Source organism: Lacerta agilis, chromosome 17, assembly GCF_009819535.1.
Source record: "Lacerta agilis isolate rLacAgi1 chromosome 17, rLacAgi1.pri, whole genome shotgun sequence".
NCBI lineage: Eukaryota > Metazoa > Chordata > Lepidosauria > Squamata > Lacertidae > Lacerta > Lacerta agilis.
The window spans coordinates 3,494,623-3,522,612 of NC_046328.1; the positions used below are offsets into that span (position 1 = coordinate 3,494,623).

The 27,990-nt window shown below is 44.1% G+C and overlaps 1 protein-coding gene across 11 annotated transcripts in view; it reads left to right on the plus strand.

Annotated features, from left to right (window-relative positions):
* PITPNM2 (phosphatidylinositol transfer protein membrane associated 2) overlaps positions 1–27,990 on the plus strand; it is a 181,442-nt gene that overhangs the window by 100,423 nt on the left and 53,029 nt on the right. For all 11 annotated transcript variants that reach the window (XM_033136271.1, XM_033136279.1, XM_033136275.1 and 8 more), the window contains exons 3-10: positions 3,865–4,079; positions 6,062–6,183; positions 9,279–9,512; positions 10,477–10,803; positions 17,212–17,307; positions 23,474–23,578; positions 25,475–25,545; positions 27,546–27,790. In XM_033136271.1, the coding sequence (XP_032992162.1) occupies positions 3,865–4,079; positions 6,062–6,183; positions 9,279–9,512; positions 10,477–10,803; positions 17,212–17,307; positions 23,474–23,578; positions 25,475–25,545; positions 27,546–27,790 (1,415 nt within the window). The remainder of the gene's footprint in view (positions 1–3,864; positions 4,080–6,061; positions 6,184–9,278; positions 9,513–10,476; positions 10,804–17,211; positions 17,308–23,473; positions 23,579–25,474; positions 25,546–27,545; positions 27,791–27,990) is intronic.

Below are 27,990 nucleotides of genomic sequence, written 5' to 3' on the forward strand. Positions count from 1 at the left end.
GAGAGGTCCATTTTCATCCCCAAATTGGGACACCAGGAGGGGCACGCCTTCTGGTTCAGCACTTTCACGATTGTCAGCAGGGGCATAGCGAGCCGCTTTGCCGCCCTGGGTGGCAAAGTGGGGGCACCCCCCTGGGGATGGGGCGCTGCCCCCTAGCGCGTGTATGCCGTATCCCTGGTGGACTGCACAGTCCACCCAAGATGGCGGGCGCGACCGGCCAGCACACCTTCTGACCGATCTTGGGTGGTGGGCGTGAGTGGGCGGCACCCCTTCCATGCGGCGGCACAGCAAGTTTTAAGGCTGCAGCGCGTGAACAGCAGCACAGACACTGTACTGCTGTTCACACGCTGCAACCTTAAAACTTGCCGTGTGCCAACAGCGCCAATCACAGGGGCGGGGCACTGCCCCAAGTGTCACCCCCCAGGCCAGTACCCGGGGCGGCCCGCCCCCCCTTGCTCCGCCCCTGATCATCAGCAGGGGTGTGCCAGAGCACTGGCCCAGAAGACACTTTGGTGTCCCCCTGCTGAAGATTGCCAGAGTGCTGGACTGGAAGGTACTCTGACACTCATCAGCAGGGTCTTGCCAGCTCTGGTGCAATCCTGGTGACTTGTGCCAGAGCGAGCATATTTTGGTCCAGTGGAAATAATGGGACATTCCAGGATCCAAACAGAAGCCAGGATTGGCTTCTGTGATGTGGAGTGCCCCGCTTAAAATGGGACATTTGGTGGGTATGGAGGTCTAGGGAGTGGCAACATAAGAGCGGGCCTTTTCTGCAGTGGCTCCCCAGTTGTGGAATGCTCTCCCCAGTGAGGTTCGCCTGACTCCTTTGTTGCATAACTTTAGGTGCCATGCGAAAACATTGCACAGGCTCCCACACACAGAACATCTCCAATAAAGTCATATTTGTGAGAGAATTGTAAGTGCTTGTTACAGAATACTCGGGGAAGTTATTATACCTTACTAAATCTCTTTACAGAAGGTGTGTCATATGAAATTAACCATGTTGCCCTTAAGAAAATTTCCAAAATTCAGACAACCAAAATGCCACAAACAGTGTGCAAGTATTTGAGTTCTACTGTGTGTAAACATCCTGGAAAGCTGTAATTGGCAGCCATGTAAATTCTTTATTGTGCTTCTGCAATATACCAGAATAACAGGGGCCACTGGAACCCCCTTAGTGATTTGCCTATTTAATTGGGGTTCCCTCAATGACCTGCATATTTACAGTAGTTGGAGGAAAGGCTGAAGTGGATCCAAAAGACTATGACTCAGTCTGTTTTTGTTCAGCTGTTTGCGGCTTTTCATTTTCTGTTGTGAAGAGTTGGTGATAAACAGGGATGTGTGATGCTTCAGTGACATTCACCAGAATTGTTCTTTCCATAACTGCTTACACGAGGTCATGTGCTGTGTCCCATTCCATGTTTGTTCCCAGAGATTTATTTTAATAAGAGCCTTTAAGTAACTGCCTTTCTTGCTAATCATAGCGCATCTGCTCCTCCTGGTTCCCCGTTATGAGTAATTTAATGCTATTATTTTAGCCAGGATAGATCTGTGTCACCATCTGCCCTGGAAATCTTTTGATGGGCACTGGGAGGATGACTGGATTTTCTCTTATAATTAGAGTAGGTAGGCGTGATAAAAAAATTAGATGTAACTCACCTCTAACGTTTCCAAACTGGGTTTGCAGTTTGATGAAACCTTTCCCCTCAGGTTGTTTCAAAAAGGACACATTCTCTTGTCTCTTAACTTTGTGCTAGCTTTCTGTCTTTTTTATCACCACGAAGGGTCAACAGGAGTGGCAGAGCCAAGGTATGTATCTACCTGTAAGGACTCAATTTGTAGGAAAGCTGCCTTCGTCCTAGAAGCAAGAGAGGGCAGTCCACATACAGACCATGTCTTCCTCTAGATGGGGCAACATCTGATGGCACCAGCTAGGGATCCCAGGACTCAGGGCAGCAAAGTTATGGATTACGGCGAATTTTAGGGAGCAACTTGACATAACGTGAGAGAACCATGATTAGGGTTTCTTATGGTGATGGTGGTGGTGTTTTAAATTGATAGTAGCTGGTGGAATCATAGATCTCAGTACTAAAAGGGGTGTGAATTGATTATTTTCCATGAAACTTTTTTCCAATTAAAAGCAAGCTCCCCAGCGCTATGTGCTCCATGGAAGTAAAGTTACAGATACTATGCAGATATGTGTAATCTCACCCTATTGGGGCTAGTTGGTATTTAGAAAATGGAGCAGAGGGGGAGAGTTTAATTAACCTCCCCCAGCTCTACAGTCACTATCTGAATTGTTGTTGTTTAGTCGTGTCCGACTCTTCGTGACCCCATGGACCAGAGCACGCCAGGCACTCCTGTCTTCCACTGCCTCCCACAGTTTGGTCAGACTCATGTTGGTAGCTTCAAGAACACTGTCCAACCATCTCGTCCTCTGTTGTCCCCTTCTCCTTGTGCCCTCCATCTTTCCCAACATCAGGGTCTTTTCCAGGGAGTCTTCTCTTCTCATGAGGTGGCCAAAGTATTGGAGCCTCAGCTTCAGAATCTGTCACTATCTGAATGGATGCTTTAAAAACGAAATATCCACTCATCTGGGACTCCAGGTGGTTGGCCGTTGCCGCCGGGTGCAGCTGTGGTGGATCCATGGAGGCCACCATCTTCTGTCAGGCCTGCAGGTAGGGCAGGCAGTGCCCACTCAGCCAATCCAAGGCAGGGCTGAGAGCTGCCAGCAGCCCATCCCCAGCCTATTTAAGGGTCTGTTATCCTAGGATTTTCCACCCACCCTGTCTTCAGGGTCCCACCTGGGGGGAAAGCGGGCACATTGCCTATGGACCTTGCTGTGGTTTATTCGGTCACCGTATTCAGGGCCAGGGGGGAATTTTCTCCTGCAAGCAAATTGGCCAACTTGCAGGTTTTCACCTACCTCATAGCAACCATCACAACTTGGGTGGATAAGGCGCTGGGGTGGATCCTTAGTCACAAGGAGGGGTAACCCCTGTTAGGAGGGGTGACTCTGTCTGGGATTCCCAACGGCGGCCTGTGCAGGGTCGTGGCATCCAGTCCATGTTGGAGGCGACTCCCCAGCACAGGTTTGATCCCACCAGGTTCCTGTAACCAATAAAGTTGTGGCCTAATGCAACCCAACACCAGTCTCCTGTGTCATTCTTGTGGCTCCTGTGCCGGCAAAACCCTGGGAGACAGGAGATCACCAATATCTCAGGTAGTTTCTCCCTTATTCAGCCACCTGAGATTTCATGAGGCAGCACTTTGTAGCCTATCTTTGCAGCCCCTATGAGCTAGAAATTATCTTAAGGAAAATAGCCTCAGAAATCAGAATTTCCAGAGCTCTTTAACAATCAATCCTTCTTCTCAGGGAACTCTGGAAACTCTAACTTTCTGAGGGCAATAGGGATCTCCTGACCCCACCCCACACCAAAAAAGGTCCCACCACTTTTGCAGGACATGAATGGTCATTTTAAAAAGTGAAGAAGCAATATTCAACCTCACTCTAATGCACACACATTTACCTATAAACAAAAAACAAACCAACCCAGATCCTTGCCCCAAGGAGCTTACAATGTCGGCAATGGAAAGAGAACAGAGATGGTCAAAAGTAGGACTAACAATGGATGGGTGTGAACAAATACAGTTATGTATAACTAAATGCTTGTTGCAGGTGGGGATGAAGATGGGGGCAGGTGGGGATGCACAGCTAAACCAAGAGGTCTGCCTTGGTGATATGGCTAACTAAACAGCTCTGAAGATCTTGATTTACCACTGCGCTACCTGATGGCAGGTCTCGGTTGATTCAGCAAGGGGCAATGTTGAATCTGCTCACCCTGTTTTATTTTGTAATTTCAGAAAAAGAGCCGAGAAGAGACATGTGGTGAAGGCAGTGGTGTAGAGATTTTGGAAAACAGACCATATACAGATGGTCCTGGTGGCAATGGGCAGTATACCCACAAAGTATACCATATTGGTATGCATATCCCCAGTTGGTTTCGGTCTATACTGCCAAAGGCAGCTTTAAGAGTTGAGGAGGAGTCATGGAATGCGTATCCTTATACAAGGACAAGGTACTGCCTCTTATAAGAGCTTTTCATTTCTGTAGCTCACTTAACAGTTGACATTGGCTTGTATTCACAACAGCTCTATGTGGTAGATAGGCCACAAAAAGTCCCATTTTGTAAAATGGAGATATGAAGATAACAGGTAAAATAAACACCCTCCTTGTCGTTGTTTTAATTAACCTTCACCACACATCCATTCAAGGGCATGTCCATGTGTTGATATTTTGCTCATGCTAAAGGAGTTGTCTAACTTTGCCACAGGTAGCAGTGGTGCCTGAGAATGAAGGGAGAACTTCAATATTTGCATGTTAATGAGAAATTATCTAATTTGCACTTCTCAAACCAATATGTGATCCAAAACTCAATTGTTCTTCAAAATTCTCACTTCTATGTATTTTGTGGTACTGTTCTCCACCAAATATTGTGTACAAAATGTTCTTTTTGGGAAAGGTGTGCACAAAAGTATATACATACATTAAAGTAGTATATTGTCTAATATAAAGTAGTATATTACTATAATATAAAGCCATATATTTGGGGAAATTGCTTGCAAAAATGTATATATTAGTCAAAACTGCAGAAATTTGTATACTAAAATTAATTCCCTCTAAAATGCTGATGAAATTTCAGGAGGATTTCCTTTGAAAATACAAATTAATTGAAAATTGCTGTGGAAATGTGGAGAACTGAATTTAACATTGGGGAGTGGGGGAAGAACCCTGGAAAAAAATCAGAAACAGAGAAACCAATCCCTAGTGGTGCCTTTGCATGCCATCTCTTGAACCAGCATAGTTAATTATTTATTTTTAGGTATTTTTAGTTTACTGAATGGACATGACTAACTTAGGTTCATTCACTTCAGTGGGTCTACTCTGAGTAGGGCTTAGTTGTATACAACCCAAGATGAGTAAGAGGCAACATGATATAAAATATTCAGTGGATAGAGAAAAGTTTTTATCCCTCTTCCATAACATTAGAACACATAGACATCAAATGAAGCTGAATGTTTGGAAGATTCCAGACAGACACAACAAAGTACACAGCTCCAACTTGGATGATATTTAAGAGAGAATTAGTCAGATCCATGGAGGATAAGGCTATAACGGCTATGATCTGCTTCCACTGACAGATACAATATTCCTAGATGGACCACTGGGCTGATCCAGCACTCTCATCGTACGTTTTTGTTTTAAGTATTTATAACCTTCAAAAGAAGGGACGCGGGTGGCGCTGTGGTCTAAACCACAGAACCTAGAGCTTGCTGATCGGAAGGTTGGCAGTTTGAATCCCCGCAACGGGGTGAGCTCTCGTTGCTCAGTCCCTGCTCCTGCCAAACTAGCAGTTCGAAAGCACGTCAAAGTGCAAATAGATAAATAGGTACCACTCCGGCGGGAAGGTAAACAGCGTTTCTGTGCGCTGCTCTGGTTCGCCAGAAGCAGCTTAGTCATGCTGGCCACATGACCCGGAAGCTGTCCCTCTGCCTATAGAGCGAGATGAGTGCGCAACCCCAGAGTTGTTCATGACTGAACCTAACGGTCAGGGGTACCTTTACCTTTACCCTTCAAAAGACAGGTTCTAAATACTTCAATCTAACAAAATTGTGGTTCAAGAGAAGGCATGCAAAGACACTGCTGCCTGTGGCAAATTTAGGTGACTCTTTTGCAACTTCTTTTGACGGCTCTCATGTACTTTAGCGGTGGGCCACCTTCTCTTCCAAAAGAGCAAACAGTTGTATCTCAGAGTCAGCATTTGCAAGGCAGCAAGACTGACTGTTTTTTTTGCCAAGTTAGCAAACGCTGGATGTTCATCTTACGAAAACTAAGGTGCTAATGAAATCTGTGCTACACTATAAGTCATTGAGGCTCCCCCCCCAACTCTCTTCTGGAAGAAAAGCACCTGTACTTATGTGGGTGTTCAAATTATTTTTTGAAGCACTTTGGTGTGAAGAAGCTTTAGGTTAAGCTTCCCTGATGCTATTTCTTTCTCAGGTATACGTGCCCATTTGTGGAGAAATTCTCTATTGATATTGAAACCTATTACATATCTGACTCAGGAGAGCAAGCCAACGTCTTCAACCTTTCCCCTGCAGAGAAAAGGCAGACCGTTCTTGGTGAGTATTATCTTCCCACTCCCAATCTTTCATTCTGCCTACAGTTGCTTGTGTGTCCATGTAAACAACTATAGTGTTATTATTTGTATGGTGAGCCCTTTATATGTTTGGAGATGGCTATCTCCTCTCTTTTCCAGAGACAACATACCCAACTCCCTTAACCATTCCTCATAAGGCTTGCTTCTCAGACCCTTTATCATCTTGCTTGCCCTCCTCTGCACACGTTCCAGCTTGTCAATATTCTTCTTAAATTGTGGCTCCCAGAACTGGACACAGGACTCCAGGTGTGGTCTGAGCAAGGCAGAATAGGACGGGAGTATGATTCCCTTGAATGGGATGCTGAAATTCTGTTGATGCAGCCTAGAATAGCATTAGCTTTTTTTGCTGCTGCATCACACTCTTGACTCATGTTAAGTGTGTGATCTTCTAAGACCCCTGGATCTTTTTCACATGTACTACTGATAAGCCAGCTGTTTTATATTTGCGCAGCTGATTCTTCCTGACTAAATGACCTTAATTTTGTCCCTATTGAAATACATTTTGTTAGTGTGGGCCCAGTTCTTCAATCTATTAAGGAGAAGGCCATCTTGAATTCTGTCTTCTGTGGCATTAGCTACCCCTCCCAGTTTGGTGTCATCTGCAAATTTGATGAGCATTCCCTCAATTCCTTCATATAAGTTGTTTATTTAAAAAAAAATATGGACAGCAATGGGCCTAGGATGGAACCCTGCAGTTTTTATGTGTTTGTCTCATGAAGTTCTATTTTGTTATTTGGATTAAATGGATAAAATTCAAAAGAATACTTTCCAAAAATGTGTTTATTGGGATAAATAACATTAAAATGCTGAAGAATTTGGATTGGCGAGGAGTGTTCAGAAGGGCCAGGGAGAGAGGTCAGGGAACTGCATTCATCCCCTAAGCTTGAGGTTCCTCATTCCTAGATTGACCATTTGTTTAACTCAGTGCAGGGCATATTATAGTGCCAATGTGCATGGAGCTTTAGCGTATGCAAAAAGCAAGCCGCTGCCCTGAGGGGCAGACACATCAAATTCTACAGTGGAAAGTTGGGAGATAGATGGAAATGCCGAGAGAGAGGATGAGGTGACAAGGAATAAACATGTTTGTCACCATCTGAATGTTAATGTTCCCCCATTCTGGACATTCACTGTGTGTCATCCATACACATCAGAGTCATATTCAGCATTACTAGGTGACAAAGGTACCATTCTTGAGTGTCAGAACACAGATTTGGGAACTAGGGAATATGCACTTCATCTTTGGGCTCTTTCTTAAGGATTGCATTCTGGACCACCAAGAAAATAGAGCAAAGCTGGTGTTTGTTCCTGGACCTCAAACACATGGTGTTTGAGTGTGCCGGTGGCAGCAGATATCTTAATTAGTTTTGGTTGCAGTCTCTGCCATGCCAAGACCAGAACTTGCTGGCTGAGGCAGAGAGGAAGCACAGGGTCTGGTGATGTCAGTGAACTGCTTTGACTTGTCCAGCGTCAATATTTGGGAGGGCTGGTGCTTTTGCTTGGAGACTTGTAAATCCTCCTGGCACCCCTGAACTGTACCTCAATCCTTAAAGCATTTCTGCACATAATCAGGCAAAAGCTTGCTCTGGGGGTAGTGTTTGAACAGCCAGTACTCACCCAAATATCATTCCCTCTGTTTCCAAAGTTCTGAAGTGAGTGTGGAGCCTCACCATCCACACAGAAGCAGGCTTCAGGGAAACCCAAGATTATGGCAAAGGCGAGTCTCTGGAGCTAACTTATTGACTGCATCTCATTGTAAAGAAGACCTGATTAGCACTAGTGTAGCAATAACACCTCAGTCGTCCATGCACAGTTGATGGTGATGGATGTGTCATTTGGAACCCACAGACCAGTTAATTCTCTGAGAAAATTAACTGAAATGCTGAGGCGTTTTTCAACCTGAATTTTAAATGTACCCCTGACACCAGTTTCTGCATAAAGGTTTATTTAAGAGGATAGTTAATTAGTTCTACTACATTTGTATGAAACCTCTTCCCTTTGTTTAAGTGTTTGTTAAATAACTCTCAAGGCTTAAAAAGGCAGAAAATGTGAGCTGCAGGAAGACTGTGGTGGAGCATTAGCAAACAAAACAGTGTGTCTGCACTGTCTGTGGGGCTGCCAGCTGCTTTGTGTCTAATGCAGAAAATTTAAATGCCCCCCTTCCTTCTGTTAAATCAGGCATGAGGGAACCTGTTGAACTTCAGCCCCATCCTCCCTGACCATTGGCTGGGACTGATGGGAATTGGAGTCTAGCAATAGCTGAAGGACCAAGGGTTATCCATACCAAATAATAAGGTCATATCAACACTGTACATTTAAGGTACACTTATACCACTTTAACAGTCATTACTTCCCACAAAGAAGCAGTTCCCAAGCTGTTCTATACAACCTTCACCAACCTGATGCCTTCCAGATGTTTTGGACTACAGCTCCCACCAGCCCCAACCAGCATGCTCAAAGGTCAGGAACAACATCTGCAGAGCACCAAGTTGGGGACAGCTGATGTAGTCAATACTACAGTAGATGGATCAATAGTCTGGCTAAGGCAGCTTCTGATATTTCTAAATCCTAAATTTCAACCTGCTGTTAATGTCCTACAAGTCCTGACCTATATGCATGATTCTTGGAGCACACGAGCAACATGTTGTTTTTGGTCTGTTTGACCTTCATACTGTAGAAACTTGTGGAACTCCAGTTTAAATCGTCTGTATTCTACAACCACATTAGAAAATGGACAATTGATATTGATGTAGCCAATTTGTTTGTTCTATGATTTAAACCTCTGAGACATAGCATTTTTCAGAAGAGATGTTGTAGTCAAATGTTACAGAGAATTCTCTGATTGCCTGCTTCACACACACACATATCTGGAGTAAAGTTTCTCTTTGAGACTTCTTCAAAGAAAGGAAACGCCAGCCTCTGACTCACTTGTGTAAAGTGTTTAAATACCAGTTGTTTCAGTCTAAACAGTTATCAAAACAAAACAAAGCTTGGATGAAATTATGTTTAGAGTTCCATGCTCTTTAATGTTTTTGTTTAAACTACTTTTTCTGGACTTAGATCCCATTGATATTGTTAAAGATCCCATCCCTCCACACGAATACAAATCAGAAGAAGATCCAAAGCTATATAAATCAGTGAAGACCACAAGGGGTCCTCTGTCAGAAGACTGGATCAAAGAGCACAAGAACAACCCTGGGAGATACCCTATGATGTGTGCATACAAGCTGTGCAAGGTGGAATTCAGATATTGGGGGATGCAGTCTAAAATTGAGCGCTTCATTCATGATGTTGGTAAGTTTTTAACTCCTTGAGCTCTGCTCAGTATATTTGCTCCTGGCTCAGCCATTAAGAGGCTGACATTATGGAAGAATCTTGAAAAACTAGACTTCATACTGCCTGGGGCTGATGGGAATTGAACTCAGTTTGGAGGGCCACAGGGTTCGCCGTCCCTGGGCTCACCCATAGACCACATCTTCCTACTAAAGGCTGGTATTAGGAGGGTGCTGGCAGGGCATGGCTCCAGAGCCAGACCTGCGCTAAGCCAAAGAACAAAGTTCCAGTTAAATCTGCATGAAACTGGTTCAGGGCATGACCTGAAGGCACATGAGTCTGGGTCTGGTCAGTGCTTGGATGGGAGAATGCAAGGACTGGCCAAATACATTTTGCTGCCTGAGATTAAAGATAAGTTGAAACACACACCCATTCCACATACAGCCAGGCTAGCAATTTAACTTTATTCCAACATTGGTGATGAGACACCTTTGTCCACCACACCTGAGGGCAGCAGCTAGCTTACACATACAAGGCAGGCTCTGGCTTCCAACACATTTCCGCTGCCCCACACACCCCAGCACCCAGCACTGGGAGTGGCCGTCTCACTCTGCCTAATGGTAGGGCCAGCCCTGGAGACTGCATTGCAACTTTATGTCCTCAAGTACATCAGAGAATCCTTGCAGAACCCCAGGGAAAGAAAGCCAAGGCTAGAACTCCAGGCCATATGTTGAGCAGAAGTCTAGCTTACCAGAATGTTATGGAGGCATTCACGATTTATTAAGAAAAACATAAACTTTCCTAAGTCCATAATTCCAGGAGGGGAGATCTGAGTATGCACAGGAATCAGCGTCCAAGTGTAGCACTGAAGCTTTTGTTGATCAACAGTGGGTTGAAATGGGGTGATGCCCCCTAATGGGTGTTCTTATTAGCTAGATCAGTGGCCTGCTGAAATTTTTTGTGTCTCCCCGTCCCCAACCCCAAGGTTTGCGGAAGGTGATGGTTCGGGCCCACAGGCAAGCTTGGTGCTGGCAGGATGAATGGTACGGGCTTACCATTGAGGACATCCGGCAGCTGGAAAAGGAGGCACAACTGATGCTGGCACAGAAGATGGCCCAGTTCAGCTGCAATGAGAGCGAGCTGGAGCAGCACCTTCCCAAAGACCCTCTGGATGAGAATGATACGGAAACAAAGGCCATATCTCCATCCACCGAGGTGGTGGACACAGCTAGCAATATTGGTGAAGCCTTGCCAGGGAGAGTGCTGACCAAGCAGTGGTCGACGTCTTCCAAGTCTTCTTCAAAAAGAGGAGGTGAGTCACACCCACCTGGTTAGTTTCAAACGGAACACAGAGTATGTAGCTAACAACTTCTGAAGGTTGATGTACAGAGTCATAGAGTTTGGTTGTGGCATAAAGCTGAAAGGGTGATGCAGTGCCGTGCCACAGCACCTGCTTGTGTGTTGTGGTGGGTGGGGTGCTAGAAGCTGCCACTCTCCAGTTCCCTCTCTGTAAGGTGTTAATGGCTGGTTTCCTCCTAGAGGAAGCATTATGGAATCGCCCTGCCTATTACAGTTCCTTCCCTCCAAATCCCTCTGCATTGATTTGTATGTTCATTTCCCCCTAGTGTGTGCTTTTTTGTGAAACTTGATTGGTTGGAGAATGTCAGGGAACTGCCATCAGGCAGTGGGAGGGGGGCTGAGACTCTGTCAGAATACAGAGATCCCCGACGCCATCTGGACAGCAGTACCTCTTCCAGCGCGGGAAGCAGCAACGCCTCTAGTGGGGAGGAGAGGGAAATGGGCACCCTGGTGGGGAAAGGGCTTGGAGACCCTGCGGAGAGTCCCAGCGCCTCGTCTTGTCTGGTTGACCAGGAGGGAGGTATGACATTTCCGTTGCCCCAATTGTGCAGAGGGGTGAAACGCAAGGAGGGGAGGAGGAGACTTGGGGTTCCGAAATTCTTATGTTGGGGACATAGCCGGAAGGGGCCACTCCCGGATTCTCCTAGTAACTTGAGATGGACATGAACTTGTTTGCTCTGCACTGTAAATAGTTTGCACAAATAAAACCTGATAAAGGACAGGTCGTAGATCTGCCTCATTACTCGTGAGTAACCACCACAAGGATCTGACGGAGAACTTCATCAAAAAAATTCAGATAAGTGCAAATTATGAAGAATGGCTGCGTTTCAGTTTTCATATTGTTTGGAAAGTACAGATTTGATAAATTTGGTTTTAAATGAAAACTGAATCAGTTTCTCCCCATCACTAATTGCTAGCCACTCACCCCCTCAAGTTACTGCAGAGTTTGTTGGGAAGAAATTGACTACCAACCCCATTTTCCTTCAGTGGAGATATGCTTTGTATAGTGACCCTGGAAGAGATAGGATTTGATCCCACAATTCCAAGATCCAAGCCCAGCTCTGAAACCACTAGGCCATGCTCTCCAAAGTACACCTGCATCTCAGGACCCAGATAGGCCACTTGCTTTAACCAAGTCTGGTTTTATCCCAACCCAAAACGAGCATTCTTGTATTCCTGATGTGCTCTTCAAACAGTGAATGGAAGAAGTTTCCATGTGGACATGCCACAGGAATAGCCCTGGTAGAGCACAGCAGGCATTCCTTGGAGAGTTTCCTTTTAGTTCGGTAGAAGCTGAGTCTGTTCTGAAGAAATGTTATACTCCCTGACTGACATCAGTATGAATTCTTTATAGGTGTACAACCTAGAGGTGTTTCGTTCCTTTAAAAAGCTACAGGCCAAGAAAATGTTCCAGCGGGTCAAGTTCAATTCTTTGTTGGTGTTCTTTTCCAGCCATCCTTCATTGTGAGACAGTAGTGGATTTGGGTCCGCCCCCCCCCCCCGCCCAAGATTTGAACTGTATAATAGAGCTGTCGTGGTCTATAGTGTACAGTTGGTTCTTTTGCCTGTCTGCTAAAGATCTGGTCAAACAAATCTTTTAAACACTGCAAAAAAACAACAACACAAACCATATGAAGGAGTATAACAAGGTGAGTGTCCAGACTGTGGACAAGCATGGCACTGAATCAGTGGTGGGGAACCTGTGGCCCTCCAGATTGGACACCAGTTCTCATTAGTCACAGATCAGAATGCAGGAAAAAATAATTCAGGAAGAATTTAAACCTGATCCTATAAAATCTGCACTTTCTGAAACAATATGCAAACTGAAAAACACCTATCCTTAAAAAATCACACTGTAATTCCCCAAACAATGTTAAAAAAAGTCATATATTAGAAGACAGTTGTGCATGAAAATGAATATATTATTTGAAATACACTGTAACATTCAAAAATGCATTATATTGGGGGAAATTGCTTGCAAAAACATGTCCATTAGTCAGAATTGCTTCTAAAAATGTGTTTATTAGGAGGGTTTTGCACTAAAATGCTGAGGAATTTTTTATGAGGAATTGAAGAAAAAAAAGAATTTGCAAATTGTAGAGAACTGGATTTGAGACTGCAAAAATGAGACACCGAGAAAACAAAAATGTACAGATCCTTAGTCCCAGCCATCATGGCCAATGGTGAGGGATGATAACCTAACAATATCTGGAGGGTCACAAGTTTCTCATACTTGCTCTATATCCATCACTTTTTGAAACCACCAGTCTTTTTTCCACCACTGGAACACAGAGGAATCCAGATATGCCAAGTGCTTCTTTTAGGGTTGCTTTGTTTTGTCAGCCAAAATCAATTTGTGTCGCTGGTTAGTCAGGCAGCTGACGTTAATGTTTTCAAGATTATTTTACATTCCATTACTTATAAAAACTGTAGGTGGCAAGCGTTGTCTTAGAAGGGGCATTCTGTGATATGAGAGATAATGAGTAATGCCTCTTCTAAGATGTGATGACCCAAGGGCCCATCTAGTCCAGTCCTCTGTTCTCACAGTGACCAACCAGGTGCCCATGGGAAGACTGAATGCAAGCAGAAATGGAGGGCAACAGCTCTTTAGAACTGCTGTGTTTCCTCCCCTTATGTGCAAATGTATGCAGATTTAATCAATTAATTGATTAACCTACTAATATGATTCATCAGCTAAGATTACTTTAATTGGGTGACAGCCATAGCTTCATGGCATCAGGGTTTTGTCAGGGCACATTCTCTATCTGGCAGGAGGAGCAGGGTTGCACAGTGGAAAGTGTGGGTGATGGGTGGGAGCAATAGAAATGCTTAGTGATTTACCAGGCATGGAAACTTCTGCTGTGGCGTGACTGCCTCAGGCGATGTGCTTTTCCTGGACATGTGCTTGTCTAATGTGAAATGCTAGACATAAAACAAGCGACACTCATCCAAGAGGCTCTATTATTGCTTGGATCCTTTAATCCCCTGTTTTTGAGCTCTTTGGAATGCAGTGACCATAGCAAAGTTACCGCGCCATGTTTATACATTAAGGTGTTTCCACTATCAACACCCCCCCCCCCAATTTTCTCTCCAAGGATCATAAATTAATAAAACGGAGCTCAAACTGTGTTGCAAACTTGGTCTTGCAAGGGAGCATTTCTGAGCTCACTGGAGGGGGAGAAAGAGACAATTTAAAGATGAGATAGGATCCTGAGTCAACTGGAGCCTTCTCCCATTCCAATGTGTGATTGGAATGAATCGTCCCTTAGAGAAGATCATGCTAATCTATGGTGGATTTGTGGGACAAATTTTCCTTCACTGCCTCATCATATCACCCTAATTTGGAACAAAGAGCTGCTGTTTTGCTCTTAGGATGCTTCTCTGTGCTTAGTTATAGAACGGGGGGGGGGGGGTTATTTCTTCCATTCCACTTTTAAAATCAGTTATACATTAGTGCTCCTGATCCACAGATCATTGTGCACCACAGAGGACTGCAATTGCACACAAGGGTGCTTAGTGGGGTGGGAAGAGTCCAGGAACAACACATTTAAAAGGTGGAGCTCTGGCTCAGCATTTTTGAGAAGCACTGGCTTTGGTACCCAGCGGTCAGTCACTTTCCACAATTGCATGCATGCAGAAAGCTGCATGGAATCTCATACACACAGAGCAGGATGTTCACTACAGGACTGTCCTGCCAACCCACTCCTGGAAAGGCATATCCAGCTCACCCCTCTGCATCGTGGCCTTGTAGTTAGCCAGGCGCCCCCATTAGACTGGATCCGGCTAGTGAGAGAAGCGAATTGCAGTGAGTCAAGTTAGGGAAGCACATCGTGCGAGGCTTTTTAATCTCCTCCTCAGCTTTTTTAGGAGATGGCCACACATTTGCATGCATGACCACCAAGGGAGCTGCTCCTCAAGTTTCCTGCTGATGCAGATGAGATGAAAGCGGCTTCTTTTGTCTCCTGCATGAGGGCTCGATCAGTCTTCTGCTGTGTAAGTGAGACCCCTGGTGTAAGCGGGGACCCTTGTCGCACGCACGCCTGTATTATTATCTGCTCTATTTTTAGCAGCTGTTATGTGAGGGCCTTTGACGTCAGTCCAGTGTGGTTTAGCTGTGTGCTGTCAATCACTTGGCTCCCTTATTCCTAAAGGAATGGGGTGGAATAGTCAGGGGTGACAGAGTGAATGCTGAAGCCATAATTAGCTACGCAACTGATCCAGCGGCGGCGGCGAGGGTGTGTGTTACAGCATTGGCCTTTCTACATGACAATTAATAAAAGTAGAATCCAAGGCCATTGCCCGGCACGTGTGGCTACCTTCTGGTGGTACAATAATAAAAGGGTTTTTCTTCGAGCCACTACATGTCTTCTGGGTGGCTCCATGTGAATTTAATAAGCTAAAAGCTATTTGGCTGCCTTTATTAGATTATCTGTGGTTGTAGCATTTAGTGTGGATTCTCTGGTGTCTATTACGCAGCAGTGCCAACCTTCACTAAGTGGGGATAAAGGAAAAGGGGAACAAAACCAGGGTTTCCTCAGGGGAGTGCTGAGGTCAGATAAGGGCTCTGGCGAAATGTCCAGCACCTCAATAGCACTGCCATCCTTGGGGCCAAACTACAAGTGTTATGTCAATAGGGATGGATGAGAAATTCTGTTTTGTTTGCATTTTAATCATAAAGAATCTAATTTGCACTTCTTGGACCAATATGCAAACCAAAACATAACTATCGTTCAAAATTTGCACTTCTCTGAATTTTGCAATGCAGTTCTCCAACCAAATAGTATGTATAAAACTGCAAATATTAAGGGGAAATGTGGATTTAAAATGTTCATATTACTGCAAATAACATACAGAAATGCTTTATATTGGGTCAAATTGATTGCAAAAATGTATTGGTCAAAACAATGTAAAATAATGTGTACGTTCGGAGAAATTCACATTATAATGCTGAAGAATTCACAAATTGCTGCAGAGATGTGGAGAACTGAATTTAACTATGGAAGCATCAGAAACTTAGGAAACTGAGACTGAAAGATTTCTCAATACTCCTACAAGCCAGTGCTTGCCTTTTATTTTTATTACTCCTAATGGGTTTGGAGTTGGTTTGTTTGTTTTGGTGGTGGTTTTTATTGAAAGCTGTCTCAGAGGTAGCCATCAGGAGTAGGAAAAGTTGCTGCTAGCCCTTTCCTTCCTTCCATTTTTCCACTAAAAGCCACACTCAAGCTGCTTCTGTCCCTGCAGGGGGAAAGTTATAGGGCTCCCACAGAGAGGGTAATTTTGAGTGGACTGACAGCAGAGCGCACTTTAACCACTGGAGCTGCTCACTGCTCTTCTGCTCCTGATTGTAGCAGCCAAATTTGCCTTTCCATAAAACAGCTAACTACCGGGGGGGGGGGGGAGAGGAGCACAACTTAGTAGCACCCAAGATGTCAGGGGCAGTGCAAGAGAATTCTCGGTTTGCTTCTTCTGTTTTAATTGGACCACTAGGAATGCTTTGCCTGAGGAGAGTTTCCAAAATCCTGGAGCAAAAACACTCCATGGTGGCCAATGAGCACTTTTCATGGGTGGCACGAACTGCACAGCAACCCCCGCAGAGGTCACTTTAAGTTGCACATGCCTGTTCATCTCTTTTGCATCTCACTGTGTGGAGAAACCACCTTGCCTTTTGCCACTAAAATGTGGTGGTGCAAAGAGAGGGCTCTTCATCTGGTTGCAGGCCACTACCAACAAACAGCTCAGTTCATAGAGGCAACTGCCACAGAAAGCCATAAAATACGGCCTCAATCAAGACTCAGCAGCTGGAGTTTAAAGTGTGAATACCTTGACATGTGGTCTAACATCAGTCCCAGCATTGCCCTTTCCCTTCTTTCCTCCTTTCTTTTTATTTTTCAATATTCAGTGTGAGGAAGAGTCCTTTGTGACTCAAAAGCTTGCATATATACCATTGTGAATGTCTGCTTTCCTGATAAAAGGTATTTCTTGTGCGGTCCTTGTGATTTTTGAGGAGAAGACCATATACAATCAGGCAGCTTCCATTTTTTAATTGCCAACCTGTAAAACAGAAATGATTTTACACATCCTTCCGATGCTTATAAATAGCTGCTCTTTGAAAACAGCAGCGGAGGCTTGCAGACTGCTGTGGCGTCTCGGGGATGGGTTTTAAGAATCATAAACTATGCAGGACTCGGGGAGGAAAGTTTGATATCACACTGGCATCATTGGGTCTGCTGTGCGCCACACTTAGGGGACACATTTCCACCAAGACCACCGAAGTGTGCCTCTACCACAGAGGGCATGACAGGACCTCTCTTGCTTTTTCCTGAGCATCGCTGATTGCACAAATCCATTCTGTTTCTCCTAGCAAGCCCCTCGCGCCATAGCATATCGGAGTGGAGAATGCAGAGCATTGCAAGAGATTCAGACGAGAGCTCCGACGACGAATTCTTCGATGCACACGGTAGGTGGAGCATGGAAAGAGCAGCTGCTAAGCTGTGTTAACGGGTGTGTGAGTACCATGGTGTATACGTGCAGCCATTTGCATGAGAGAGAAGCTGTCTTTTCGCTGATGAAGCTGTGTCACTTCAGCGTCACTCCAGATGGAAGGCCTGGACTTTCCTCACTCCACCCTTTCTATTTTATTGTGGACACTTTTCAAGTTCATCCAGATGCATCTTCTGGGTTTAGACATGCATTTGTTTACTAGCTGAAGTGACCCACTCATCCACACCCACCCTCCCCACCCCTAGTGGTAAAAATATAGTAAAATGTTTTTTTAGTCATTAACAATTTGCTGCCCGTTAATGGTGTCCCAAAGTCTGTTCCCTGAAGTGAGTTAATCTACCATACCTAATGATTTACCGTAGCTATGATGTGCTTGCAGCCTATGAAACACTATGTTTCCCTGGGAGTGATAGTGTGGAGAAGGGAGGGAGGAGGCTATGCAGCAAGACAGACAGACAGACAGACAGACAGAAAAGGTGTGGCTGTAATAAACAGCTTGTCTAATTCAGTGTAACTTGATGTCACTTTGTTGTTGTTGTTGGCTTAGATAGATGGCAAGAAATAATACTTTTTAGAGATAGTGTTGTCCGGTATAGTCATTAGGCTATTTGAAGCAGGAAGGCATGGATTCAGATCTCCTCAACTAGGTGGCCTTGGATCAATTGCTGTCTCCTCCTTAGCATCACTTTCTTTGTAAAAGTGCCTGAAATAGTGGCTGCTGCACAATTATAGTTAAAAACTGTAAGACCCTGCCAGGAAGCTTGCAGTCTGAAAGTGTCAGCCTAAGCATGCCTCTTAGAATTGTTCTAAGGATAAAAAAGATAACCCCAAAGATGCCTACTGAAGCTCTTTGGAGCAGTAAGGGCTGGATCTAAACACATCAAAGAAGCGTTCAGTTAAACGTGTTGTAAATTTAAACAGGGAAAACAGGTAGAGAAAAATGGGGCTCCTCATCGCCATCTGATGGCATAATGTTGTATCACACATAAAGATAAAGGGACCCCTGACCATTAGGTCCAGTCACAGACAACTCTGAGGTTGTGGCGCTCATCTTGCTTTATTGGGCAAGGGAGCCGGCGTACAGCTTCCGGGTCATGTAGCCAGCATGACTAAGCCGCTTCTGGCGAACAGAAATGCCGTTTACCTTCCCGCCGGAGCGGTACCTATTTATCTACTTGCACTTTCGAACTGCTATATCGCACATACAACGCATATAAATCACAATCTAGTTGAGTCAAATGCAGTTCATTGAGTTGGGTTGTTATATAGCTTTCATATTTTGTTGATTCATATTGACTGAAGAGTTGTTGTTTTACATTCTTTACCTGCTTTTGGATGAAGGTTGTCTCCTTAACACATGTTTTCCCCAAGGGTACTTCCAAACCAGCCCCTCAGCCACAAGATGCAATGATGGCAACCAGCTTAGCTGGCTTTAATAATAGAAATAGATTGTTTCTGGTGAATCAATTGCTCATTTGGATTCTCCATCTGAGAGAGGCTCAGAGGGTGGTGGCAAGGGAGAGAGCCTTTCAGTTGCGGCTCCTCACCTGTGGAATGCTCTTCCCGTTGAGGTCTGCCTGGCATCTTCCTTGTCATCTTCAACACTGGATAAAGACTTATGTTTTTTCCAGGTTTTTGATAGACTAAGATGCTGATACTTGCATGCTACCAAAGCTTCTTGTAGCTGTTATGGAGGATGTTGTTGTTGCTGTTTTTATGTTATAAATGTATTTATATTTATGTTTTTAATGTGTTGTAAGTCACTTGGAGACTTTCAGGTAACAATCAACTAAAAGGTCTTATTATTGTTACTGTTGTTGTTGTTGTTGTTGTTGTTGTTGTTGTTGTTCAGAGACAGTTTGTCACTGAATACCAGATGCTGGAGAACAACAGCAGGAGAATGCTGTTGCCTCCATGCCCTGCTTCTAGTCTTTGCAGAGGCATTTGATGGGTCCTTGTGTGAAACAGGATGCCAGAATGCATGGCCCTTTGGTTTGAACCAATAGGACTCCTCTGGTGTTTTTCTTTTGACTGCTCTGCAAGCACTGCATGTGTCTTTGCCCTAAGATGTCCCTGGATGAAGTCCACCACTCTTCTATACTTGAGTATTGAGTGGGATTCTTGAGAGCAGGAGAGTCTTGTTTTTGAGTTTCTACCTTTCAGAACTTCTTGATCATGATACAGCAGGCACATCTCTTGAACAAGCAAAACTGAAGCAACAAGAGCCTCTTAAGTGAAACCACATATCATTGCTCAATAGCATTCTCATGCTGAGACAACTGATTATCCCAATGTTTTGGACTCCCCCACCCCAACCATTTGGATAAATGTAGTGGTAATTTATATTTGCAAGGGAACATGCTATGTTCTAATTGGTCTGGAAGACTTCCAGAATGTTCAGATAATCATAGGTTTAGTATAGCATTATAGTGACACAGAGTAATGTTCTTATTTCTATTCTGTCAACCACTTTTTTCACTTGAAAATGCTTTACAGATTTTACCAGCCTGATCCCATGCATATTTACCTGGAAGTAAGCCCTGCTGAATTCAGTGGAACTCCTCAGCAATTGTGCATAGGATTTTGCTTTTTTAAAAAACCTCCCAGGCACTCTTGATAGGTACATTGAAGGAGGTTTTTCAGTTCTTTACTAGAGGGAGAAGTGGCACCTCTCCTGTTTGTTGCAGCTCTCAAAAGCAGAGGGGCACTGTTTTCAATGTATTGGGCCATGTTTATTCCCATTTGAGGTGATTTGAGACTGAGATGTTGGAGGGATGTGAGTGACTTGCCTGTGACTGCCCAACATTGAATTGGCTCGGAAGTAAGCCTCAGTATTTCTCCAAAAGTTGTGAAATAGCTTCATCTGCTCCCTAGCTAATGTAACGTTAGAATTAAGCTGGGAGGTGAACACTGAAAAATGCTCTCTCCCACCCAGCCTCCCTCTCTTTAACCCAGCTACCCACTCTTCTCCAACCTCCCTCCCTGTGAAACCCACTTCCTGGCCAATGGCAGCAGCACCCCAGTCACAGGGAGAAGGAACAAGAGAGGTCTTGCTGAATATAGTTTGGTGGTTTAAAATCCAAACCAGAGAAAAATTCAAGGTTCCTAATGCAGAACTCTTCTTTGAGATGAGCATTACAAGCCGTGGAAGTACATGTGAGTAAGCAAACAAACCCCCGTGTTGCAAAATATGACTCAGCAATATTGAAAGCAACATGGTGGCCAGAAACAATTAAAGTATAGAAAACTTTATGGAATAATGCAAAACATCAAAACTATCAAACTGAAGTCTCTGAAAGCCTTTGAATAATTCACGGTGCCAGACTTTACCTGGCGGAGATCAAGCTTGTAAAGCTTTGTATAATTGGCAAATGTCCAATTCGGATGAATGCTCAATAAACAGGTCTCCTGGAAGTGACCAACAAGGGGCTTCAATTGTTCAAGCCTCTGAAGTTGTGTCTGGAAAATATAATAGCTACCCAAAAAGACCCCAGAGGAGCCAGGCATAACTGCTGTATAAGGCATCTTAATGTAGATGTCTGTTGCTCCTGCCAACCTAGCAGTTCGAAAGCACGTCAAGTGCAAGTAGATAAATAGGTACCACTCTGGCAGGAAGGTAAATGACATTTCCATGCATTGCTCTGGTTCACCAGAAGCGGCTTAGTCATGCTGGCCACACAACCTGGAAGCTGTTTGCGGACAAACGCCAGCTCCCTCGGCCAGTAAAGTGAGATGAGCCCCAGAGTCGTTCGCGATTGGACCTAACGGTCAGGTAGCCCCTTTACACTAGGAGGTCACATGCAAAATCCATTGTGTACTGTTTCCATGAGCTTCTTGAAAGAAAGTGGGCACATAACAAATAATATCCTAGCCATATCCTAGCTGTTTTTATTAGAGGCATGAGGATTGCATTATCTTCTCACAAAAGGATCTTGATCTTGATTGCATGCGGGAGGCACGTTCACAACCCGCAGCATCCATAACCCACAGTGCCACATCTGCGCACACGCAGGTTGCAATTCGCCGCTTCTGCGCATGCGCAAAGCACGATTTAGCATTTCTGAGCATGCGCGAAGCGCAGAACCGAGAAGTAGCTCATTCCAGTACTTCCGAGTTCAGCGCATTCGTATCCTGCAGTGAACATAACCCGCAGCGAGTGCAACCCGAGGTATGACTGTATATATATCTTGCAAGGCTTCTCACATGTTCTCAGTTGCTGGCAAAGTATGACAAACCGAATTATTAACACTGAATAACTGTTCCATAAAAATGCAAATAATGGGAGCAAGAACCCATTCACTGATCATGGTAAGCAGCAGTGAGAGAGCTGTAATTAAGTCTTCCAAGCAACTGGGTTCAATATTTAGATAAAGTAGCAGGGACAAGCCTGGAATGTAAATTCACTCCTCTTCGCTCTTTACAGTTTTGACAATGCATGCTCCCCCCCACCCTGTACATGACATTCGACAGATGCACCAGGCAGTGGGACAAAAGATTTGTTGGATTAATTCGTGCAATACTTTTCATTAATTGCAGATTAGAAATATGCATGTTGTTAATCATAGCCGTGAGAAGGGTGATTGACACCAGTGTACTGATGTAGGCAAGCTTTATCATCTTTTCATTGAACCCTGTTCTGACTATTTAATGATTTATCTTTGGCATTATCCCAGAGAAAGAGTTATTTTCCCCAATGCAAAGACTTCAGCAGTTGCTTGCATTTGTAATCTTCATTTTAGCTGGTTAATTAATTGGTAAACAGGAAGAGAGTTCAATTGTCTAGCTTCTCTTTCAGCAGTCAATAGCCTTGTTGGAGATGCAATCCATTTATCTACCCTCCATGTGCACAGTTGCTATCAGGTGTATTAAAAGGACAACAGGAACATAGGGATCTGCCTTAAACTAAGTCAGACTATTGGTTTATCTAGCTTGGTCTAAAGCCTCCTTCCCCAACCTGATGCTCTTCAGATATTGTTGGACTGCTTTGATGGTGTTTCCTGCTTGGCAGGGGGTTGGACTGGATGGCCCTAGTGGTCTCTTCCAACTCTATGATTCTATGACTGCAACTCCCATCCTCCTAGATTATTGGCTGTGCTGGTTGGGGCTGATGGGAATTGGAGTCTAACAACATCTAGAGGGCACCACATTGAGGAAAGACTGCTCTGACTAGCAGTGCCTCTTCAGGGTTTCAGATGGGGGGGGGCTCTCCCCATCTTACTGGAGATGCCAGGGATTGAACCTGGGACCCTTTGCATGCATGGGTTCTATCACTGAGCTATGGACTTTTTTCAAGTGTTCATCAAGTGACAAAAAACACCAAGCTGCCAAATCAGTTTTCATCAGAATCTGAAGCTCCATGTGCAAAGCTACTAGCTGTGCTCAGGAGCAGTGCTACCTGTGTTCCAAGGCTTGAAAGGCCACCTGTCACTTCAACCTCTCATTCCCTCCTCCAAACCTGTTCCAGAAAGTCACAGTACCCTCCGTAAACTGGTAGGTAGGAGAGTCCCGGTAGAGACCAGTGCTTTATTTCTATACCACCACCACCCCCATCTCACCACCGTTTGCCCCCTCACACCTTTGCCTGCTGCTGTTGTGACTTTGGGCTCATCAACACTTCTACTTGTCTTGCTGCTTTCCCCTAGAAAAACCTGCTCATTCCTGCTGAATTGGAGCAGGTTTTTTCTCTCTTTTTCTTTTCAATTTTTAATTTTAAAATGCAGTAAAATGGCTACATACAAATTCAATAAAACACAAAATACAGCACAAAGCAACACATAGTGTAACAATAGCAGTTCCAAAGCAGCTCAAAAAACCACTCCCAACATTAACCGTAGTTAAGATTCTGCTTCGTCAATACATGGTTTAAAGAGATTGCTCTTAAATTCTCTGTTAACACCTGTTTGTGTTTGAAACTGATAAGGCTTTTTTCTGTGATTTATTTTTCAAAGCCTCTGATTTCCCTGCCTTATGAACTGCTGTGGATTTTCTTAGCACCAGCTCTCCATGTCTGCCCTTCTAGCCTCCAGCTGTTAAGTGCTGACACGGTGTTAACAAAGAGCACATGACACCATATTCTATGTATGTATTTATGAACCTAATTGTTCTCTTCTCTCTCTTTAAAGAGGACTTGTCTGAGAATGAAGAGGTGTTCCCAAAAGAAATTACCAAATGGAGTTCAAACGATCTCATGGATAAGATCGAAACCCCAGAATCTGAAGAAGTACCAGGTAATTTTTTGTGTGTGGAATGGGATGCAGCTGAGAGTATTGTACAGTTACTCCACTGTACTCTTAAATGAATAATAGAAGACAGGTCCTTTAATAATGATAATAATAATTTTATTATTTGTATCCCACCCATCTGACTGGGTTGCTCCTGTCACTCTGGGCAGCTTCCAACATATACAAAAACATTTCTCTAATTAAAACATGTTAGCTTAGCCATCTTAGCCAAGTCCAGTTATTTTTCAGCCATTCTTCTATAGTGAATGAGGCTATTACCTTCCCAGGGTTTTTGGTGTGGTTGTGGAGGGGGACAGGTAGAAAACTAGAGTAAGCCTGCAGTGTAGTTGTGCACTGTTGGGGCTTGTCCATGCTTCCATTCGTCCTGCACTTACTTAGAATTTGCACTTGAACAATAGAACTGGTCCGAAAGCTTTTCATTTATATCCTGACACAGAAACACAACATGCCCCCCACTTTTTACCATCGTATCAGAACAAACGAAAGGCCACTTAAAACCCAAATAGAAATTAATTCCCCTTCTGGTCCAATCTTTTTTTCTTTCTTTTTTTACACCTGAACAGAGAAACACACACTTTCCCTTGTGTCTATTCTTTATTGGTTGTCAGGTCCATCCCCTCAGGAAGTGATAGTGGAACTCTTAGCTGATAAACATCTACAAATTATACATCTGGTAGCCAAATTTGCTCTGGCAGCTAAGAAGCTTCATTCCAGTTCTGTTAATGCACTGTAATTTTAAATTTTTATGCTGTGAACTTTTGTGCTATAGACTTTTATGCTGTAGATTTTTATAGACATTTGATGTGTGATTTGCCATCTGTGTTTATTGTGGGTATATGATAAACACTTTCCCCTGTGGCACAGTGTTGTGGGTGTTCCTTTTTCACCTCCACCACTTCTGTCTCCCCCCACACTTTGAGTAAAATTTGCCAATTTTCTCCAGAGCCCATTGCTGTGCACTTCTGGTTCTCTGCCACATGCTTTTTCCCCTTTCTGTGCTCATATGGGCATTGTGATCAGCTTGGTATATGTGAGCGAAAGTAGTTTCCCTTTCCAGTGCCAATGCGCGTTGGATGTGCAACCACAACGCAAGCATTAGGAATGATGGGGGAATGTACACCATCCAAATTAACCCCCTTCCTTCACTGCAGGGGCAGTCAGCGCCTCGTGCTACCACCACCTCGAATGTTCTACATTATGGGCTGTATGGGTGGTCTTTCTTTAATGGCAATTAAAGTACAGTCTGTTTTTCACTTGTGCTTGTTGCACACCCCTTTGGGGGTTCCAGAAAGCATATTGTGTGCAAGTGCACAGGAACACAACGGACTGAAAAAAGCAACAGAAAAGGAGGGCATGTGCAGCTGCACTGTGGCACAAGGGGACAGAGAAAGGGGTGGGGAAGAAGGAAGAAAAGTGGAACACTGCAATTGGCAGGATAGTGCTCATTTTCAGGGATGCCTCCTTGAAAAGTGTGGAGTAAGGCGTTTACTAATCTGCAATGCAACAAGTTGAAAAAACATGGGATAAATGTGGATAGTCACTTAGTAAGCCCCGCCCTCAACCTGTCTTCTCGATCTAGGTAACAATGGAAGATACTTCACAAGAAAAAGCTTTAAAAACTTTTGAAATTCACATCTCCTCCTGTTACATCTGTTCATACGTTTGGCCATTTTGTGATCTTGTTCTATGCAGATTTTCCAAAATGGAGAGTTGGGAACAATCCCCACCATGTCTCTCTCCCCTTTTCCCATATCAGCAAACATAATGGCAGAGTAGTGGCAGATACCCTTTCACATACTAAACCTTGGGAATTACTAGAATGTCTCATGGTCTGTGGAGGAAAGAACCCAAACTCATATGACCATACATCTTTCCTTCCAGACGATCCATGTCTTGAATCGGCAGCAGAGTATCATGTTGGATCCAGCGTGGAAAGGCTAAGCATCATTGAGGTACAGTGTCTAAATAAATTCCCTTCCCCGGCTTGTATTTTTTAAAGATGCAGCTTTTATGTGTGTTCTATACCCATGTTTGTCCCTCTGAGCAGAAACACTCCATACCTACAGCTGTGGTCTGGCAACAAAATGTGGAGTCTACCTGAAGCCTGTGGCCAGATATGACTCTTGAATTGATCTAAGCACAGTGTAATTCACACTTTTGCCTGGTTTTCCCTGCAAGGAAAAGAAACATTCTTTATCCTTTTTATATCATATATCACTTGCAGTCTGCCTCTTGGTGGTGGTGGGGATCTATTAGGGAACACATTAAACCAGGCCTAGGCAAACTCTGGGCCTCCAGATGTTTGGGACTACAATTCCCATCATCCCTAGCTAACAGGACCAGTGGTCAGGGATGATAGGAATTGTAGTCCCAAACATCTGGAGGGCCAGAGTTTGCCTAAGCCTGCATTAAACCCTCAATCCTGCCCCCCCACTGCACACATATACATTGCTGCATTACCATGGGGACATGCTCCACATTCTTGAAGCTGCTGGTTCATGCCGATTTTATTACAGAACTTTACAACATTATGGATAGGATGTAAATTGTTCCCACCCTCAGAGTAGTAGCCACCGAGTACTGTGATCTCTGAGAATTTCAGACACTGCCCCCCCCCCTGCTTTGATGGAAAAGCACCAGAAACGGATAGTGGGCGTATGCACACTCTGGTTTACTCTACATGCAATGCACTCCCACTGCAGGTCTGGGAAGTGGCATTATCCACAATCTGTATCTATCCTGTTGTTAGGAAATACTGCGTTTTGATGCATCTCCCCCTTAAACCAGCTCCTGTCTAAATTGCTGGGAAAGAGAATGACCTAGCTGCTCTTTCAGCCAGCAGTGTGTACACAGCCAGTGTCTTCATTGAAAACCTATTTCTTTACCCTGGGCAAATTTAGAAGGAATTCTAGGGATCCACCATCAATGAGAGGTAGTGCTGGATCCGGAGTGGATTCAATGAAAACCCACAAATCCTGCAAGCTCAGAGCACAATTGGCTGCTTTCTTTTTCTGTCAGGGTTGTCCTGCAGGCTCCCCTTTGACAATGGGTTTTTGAAGTAAACCTCAGTGCAGAGAAGTTGTTGCCTCCTCTGTTCTTAAGGCCATTGACTTCCTAGGGGATGAAAACATACCAGCCTGATAACCTAATTTTTAAAATTTAAACTTTATTGAATTTCATAATTAACTTGCAATGCCATTGCCCTTTTCGTCTTCCCTCCTGGCAATAACATTGTGTTGCATGAGAACGTCAGCTTTTATGGTGCACTGATGCTTAATTATAAAGGAGAATAAACGTGCAGAATCACAGTGTACAATTAAGGCAGAGGGATACATCAAACAGAACATAAAAGCAATCAGGAATTGAAAGAGGTCCAGGAAATTCATGTTTTGTGTAGCTGTTCCAGCTTATCCCTTTGTTTATATATCATCATCTCACATACTGCAAGTGCAGCCATTTAGATTGTCCAAACATCTACTGTTGGTGCTGCTGGATTCTTCCAGTAATAACAGGGGCTTTGACAATTTCAACTACCCTGCTTTTCCATAATACTGTACAGTCTAAAAGTTTCTGGTCAATTGATAATTAATTGTTCTGCAGCAGGAAGCACTTAAAAGAAGAAGAAGAAGAAGAAGTGTCTATTGGGTTTTCAAAACAACAGCGTGCAGACAGGGCTAACAATAAAGAAACAATGAATAACGGTTGTGTGGGGCACAGTATTGCAGTTACTATGCAGGCATCATAATAAAATAGATTCCACAAAGGGACATTTGGGAAGCAAGAGTCACAGTGAGACAAGGTAGCCTCACCACATAGAGGCGTATGTCCCTGGGGGCCTAAGTAATGCTCTGTTTTTATTTATGAAGCATAATAAAAAATTGAAGCACCTTTGATCCTCAAAGCCATATTTGCCATTATAAACTAGCCTTGTGTTTCTTGTTTTCTCTTTCAGGATGAGGTTGTGCCTCCACTAGTGCAGCCAAGCAAGATCCATGTCCTGCTCTTGGTGCTGCATGGAGGCAACATTTTGGATACAGGAAGTGGTGACCAGAGCTCTAAGCAAGGGGATGTCAACACCATAGCCACCGCCTTTGACACTGTCATTAGGGTCCATTACCCAGCGGCCCTTGGGCGCATAGCCATCAGATTGGTCCCTTGCCCAGCCATCTGCTCTGAAGCATTTTCACTTGTCTCTAAGTGAGTTACTGCTTAGTTTTCTAAAAGGGGCTGGGAAAAAGGAAGAAGGAGGGAGAACAAGGATGGATCTATGCTGCACATGAGAACCATGAATATGAGCATTGAGCTAGACATCTCAAACAGAATTTGCAGCATCTCACCTGGAATCACTAGAGGAAACCATGACTATTACGCTTTAGAAAACTCATCCTTTTTGTTGT